The sequence below is a fragment of the Phoenix dactylifera genome, chromosome 5, assembly GCF_051530095.1.
Source record: "Phoenix dactylifera cultivar Ajwa chromosome 5, Ajwa_hap1_PhDact_Kaust_v1.1, whole genome shotgun sequence".
NCBI lineage: Eukaryota > Viridiplantae > Streptophyta > Magnoliopsida > Arecales > Arecaceae > Phoenix > Phoenix dactylifera.
In genome coordinates this window covers 2,958,935-2,963,543 of record NC_143194.1, presented here as the reverse complement: position 1 = coordinate 2,963,543, position 4,609 = coordinate 2,958,935, and the positions used below count along the sequence as shown (strand labels likewise).

Below are 4,609 nucleotides of genomic sequence, written 5' to 3'. Positions count from 1 at the left end.
CATAAAAACCATATGCTTGTATTCAATCATACACGCCGATCTCATTGCTGTAGTCTTTAAAAAAGTGAAAAGAAAAAAGGGGCTCAAGCCCTTGTTTGGTGGACTCCCAACCATTCCATCTTTTCTTACCCCCGTATTCTCCCGCGGTTTTGGTTTGTCATCTTCCAAGTCAATGGGCGTTATAGACATTTCCTCTTGAACTGATGTGAATACCATCCCTTTATATAATGGGAGAGAACTGGCTGGTTTTTGGTAAGCTGGTAAGAACTGGCTTCCTCTCCCTTCCCTCTCCCAAGTCTTTCATCACCTCCTCCAAGGCTTCTCCCCAACCACTTCCATCTCTCCCCAGACTGACCAAAGGTCCACAGCTACCCCTTGCATTGGTACCGATCGCTTCTTCTTCTCAGTTTAGACGTACAGGCCTCTCAAATTTTTTGACGCTGCAGTCATCGATCGGTCTGCGTGTATTACTGAGCAACAAGGAAGACATTCATCGATCTATACTTCCATCAGTTGTCGAAGATGTCTAAGTTTTCGATGAAATCCTTTCTAATGGGCTGCTATGGAAAGATTGATGAAAGGCCACCAACCAAACAGGCTAAGAAGCGCCACACCAACCCAGACTCCCCACAGAGGTTGTCCTACTCCGATGTCAGCAGCTCCACTACACCAATGTCGCCGGAAGATCTATCGTTAACTCTTTCAGGATCAAACCTTCATGTATTCACCTTCGCGGAGCTGAAAGTCGTGACAAGGAACTTCTCCACGAGCAATTTCATTGGATCGGGTGGGTTTGGGCCTGTGTTCAAGGGATTCATCGACGACAAATTGCGGCCAGGGCTGAAGGCTCAGACCGTAGCGGTGAAGTCCCTGGACTTGGAAGGGACGCAGGGCCACAGAGAATGGCTGGTGAGAACCATCAAAGTGTCTTAGGCTTCTTAGAACATTAAGTTTTATTGGTAATTAAGATTTTGATCACTTATACTAGATTTCTCGAGACTAAAGCTTTAATTCGATTTGTTTGCAGGCTGAGGTTGTATTTCTTGGGCAATTGGAGCATCCCCATCTTGTGAAGTTGATCGGTTATTGCTGCGAAGATGAGCGCAGGTTGCTCGTGTACGAATATATGGCAAGAGGAAGCCTGGAAAATCATCTGTTTAAGAGTAAGTTTTCTTCGATCTTCTTGGGATCTTTAACTCTGGAATTAGATTCTTGAGAGATTTTTTGAATGCTATAATGAGAGAGATGCGTCGTCTGCATTTAGTGAGGTTTTTTGAGCTGTGGGCATTGTCCATTTGCTTTTAAATAATATAGCTTTTGATTGTTTTAGTAGCCATCTTTTAGTGGATCTTGTGGCTTCTTGTTTTTGTTGCCATACCAAATGGATTTGTTCAACGCCTACTATTTATAAAATAAGGTGTCTCACGCTTTAGGCAGCCAGGCTCTATTTATGTTAGAACAGGGCAATAAAAAAAAACTTGGAAAAAAGATGGGCTAAATTATGATATTGAATTAGTTTCTCAACCTTTTTGAATGATGATTTTATGATTTCTTACAGCTATTCCCTTTAAATTCAACATATATAGATACTTCGTACTTAAAAGAGATCGTTGATGATTAAGCTTTATTTCCCTCATGGGTGCAGAAATTCTTGCTTCTTTGCCATGGTCAACGAGAATAAAGATTGCTGTGGGGGCTGCCAAGGGCCTTACATTCCTTCATGAAGCTCAGAAACCGGTGATCTATCGCGACTTCAAAGCTTCAAATATATTATTAAACTCGGTAAGTCTCCACCCTGTCTCTTTTCTCCTGTATCATTTTTTTCAGGAAAATAACCAAACTATTCTGAATCAATGTAAGCAAATACTTGGTATGAAAATTTCAGAGGGCTGCCTCTGGTCACAAGTTTGGTATTGATTCGTTGACATTGGCTTGGTCTTATCAGCGTTGTCTGACTTTTTATTGGAACGTTCTTTGACAAATCCTCTGAGAGCAATGAGAGTGATGGATTCCAAATTGAGCACTATCTAATGAGTTTGGATCCCATCGCGGCTGCATGAGCTCACCTCCCTTTCCACCCACCATTCATATTAAGGCCATGCTTCTTTTCTCAATCCGCATACTACTTTGAACCGTCAACACTGCAATTCATCATTTCTTCAATTCCCTCTCCATCTCTTTTCACTCTTCTTGCACGCAATGACTGCATTCCATGGGCTAGAATTCACACTGAATACCAAATCTACTAGTTTCAGTATCTCATTGACTTCAAATGTGAGCCTGACAAGAGTGTCCACTTTCACATCTCAGGATTACACTGCAAAGCTTTCAGATTTTGGGCTCGCAAAAGATGGTCCTGAAGGAGAAGATACTCATGTCACCACACGTGTCATGGGCACGCAGGGCTACGCCGCACCGGAGTATGTCATGACCGGTAGGAATCTAAGACTGATGTGTGCTTAATTCAGTTTATTTTTGAGTATTATTGGTTCAAATGAATGAATACGTAGCTGACAAACAAATCATCCTTCCATCCAGGCCATCTCACAGCAAAGAGTGACGTCTATAGCTTTGGAGTTGTGTTGTTGGAGCTATTGACAGGGAGAAGGTCTGTAGACAAAACCAGGCCGAGCAGAGAACAGAACCTTGTTGAATGGGCTCGGCCTTTTCTCAAAAATGCCAATAAGCTAGGCCGTGTCATGGACCCCCACCTCGAAGGCCTATATTCTACCAAAGGTGCTCAGAAGGCAGCAGCAGTGGCTTACCAGTGCTTAAGCCACAGTCCAAAATCAAGGCCTCAAATGAGAGACATTGTTGAGGAATTGGAGCCTCTTCTAAACTTCAATGACATACCCCTTGGCACCTTTGTGTACACGGTGACACTGGAGAAGAACAAGGAAGAAGATGAAGGGAAGATGGAAATGAAGGTCGAAGCAAATGCGAAGCAAGATCGCCAAAATCATAATCGGAGGCACAAACTAAAGTTCCCTAATTCTACGATCCACTCCGAAACTACCCTTCACAAGGAGGGGAGAAATTTGTATAGGAACTCCTCAAGACACCACATAGGATGAGGGGCTTAGCCTAGGACAAAATGTTAATTCCATTGTACAAACAATACTCAAAAGGTTTCATTTAAAAGAGAGTCTCAATATAGACTGTTCCATGCTACAAGTCAACATGCTCATTTGTCCATTTGCTCATAATGTTACTAAAAAACATGGATAGCAAGGAGAAAAATAGTGAAGACGTTATTTAAGGACGTGCTCTCTAAGATTTCAAGTCGTTCCCTGAGGCTTCCTCAACTTATTGCACTAACCATTGAGCGACAACACCTTACAAATTCTTCTTCTTCTTTTGAAAAGTTCCAAATAGAATCTTCTGAGGCTGCAACGAAGAATTTTATGAAGATCTGTGCAGAAGTGACCGAAGATGGGCGGAATTTGATGGAGGGCCAAGAACTCATGAATCTTCTGCATCGACGATCTGTGAAATGATATCTAAGCAATTCATTATTAAGCAAATAGCAGCTTGCATTTTTGTAGTGAAAAAGCCCAGGAAGGACAAATTTGATCCCCTCGTACTCAAAAAATGAAATGAAGGAGTGACAATAGATCTCAGTTATAGCTGTCACTTCGTCATTCGATCAATCAGCGAACTTCTCCTGGAGATGATCAAGCTCAAACTTCAGCAGCTGAATGTCTTCGGCAATGTTTTGTGGAAGTGTGAGTCTTAACAAAAAATGCGGCAGATATTTAGGGTTTAATCATTTTAATGACACTCTGATTTCAGCTGCATCATAGGATAAAAGATGGTGCACAAGAAGATATGCGCTGCATGGATGATACATGTAGGATTTTTCATGTCCTTAAAATTTTAACACAATATCTAATGGTACAATATTAACAAATGGATCAAGATTTTTCGACCTTCCACCATTTTACAGTTTTAAATGACATTATTTATTAAATCACACGATAATACCACGCAACAATGCATGTACACAATAATATAAGCACATACCATGAAAGGCCTAGCAGTCCAAACGCACCCCAAGTTGTCTCTGAACTTTTTTCAGAAGACAGCGAAGAAATTTGACCAAAAGAATGAAAACATACAAAGCAAAAGCCCTTGCGAACTATCTAAACATACTCATATAACTATAGGAATAACCAAATCAATAAGATTTTGCCTAACAATTGCAATGTTAGCAACAAAGAGATTCCCCATCAGCCGCCAAAATAAAATAAATAATCAATTGTTCGAACACTATTATAAGGAGAAAAACTAAATTTATAACTCCAACAACAACAACAATGAGCACCCATTTTACCCAATTAAGTGGAGAAATCTCCTCATGGAAAGATCAATCACTCCTAAATTCTAAAACCAGAAATAAACTAAAATTCGCAGAAAGGATAAGATGTCAGGACAGAAAAATGCATTGTTTTAGTAATAGGACTAGTAGTAACAGACTAATAATATTTCTTGATTCTCAACTCTCTGATAAAAGTTGCATCAAAAAAATTTCGAGAGAAAGGAAGGGAGACCAAACGGGCAATATACTCAACTATTTCCAGATATGTATGTTTTCAGAAGTAGATGACCT

At 40.5% G+C, this 4,609-nt stretch overlaps 1 protein-coding gene across 1 annotated transcript; it reads left to right on the top strand.

Moving 5' to 3' along the window:
• The first annotated feature begins 254 nt into the window (after window positions 1–254).
• LOC103698377 (serine/threonine-protein kinase RIPK-like) lies at window positions 255–3,174 on the top strand. The gene is made up of 5 exons (XM_008780374.5): window positions 255–909; window positions 1,028–1,163; window positions 1,646–1,782; window positions 2,311–2,434; window positions 2,539–3,174. Exons 1-5 carry the CDS (start codon window positions 523–525, stop codon window positions 3,072–3,074), a joined length of 1,320 nt encoding a protein of 439 aa, XP_008778596.3. The 5' UTR covers window positions 255–522; the 3' UTR covers window positions 3,075–3,174.
• The last annotated feature ends 1,435 nt before the right edge of the window (window positions 3,175–4,609 follow it).

Coding starts and splice junctions, on each gene's coding strand:
- LOC103698377 (XM_008780374.5), top strand. CDS start 523: ATGTCTAAGTTTTCGATGAAATCCTTTCTAATGGGCTGCTATGGAAAG. Junction 910..1,027: donor AGGGCCACAGAGAATGGCTG/GTGAGAACCATC, acceptor ATTTGTTTGCAG/GCTGAGGTTGTATTTCTTGG. Junction 1,164..1,645: donor GGAAAATCATCTGTTTAAGA/GTAAGTTTTCTT, acceptor TCATGGGTGCAG/AAATTCTTGCTTCTTTGCCA.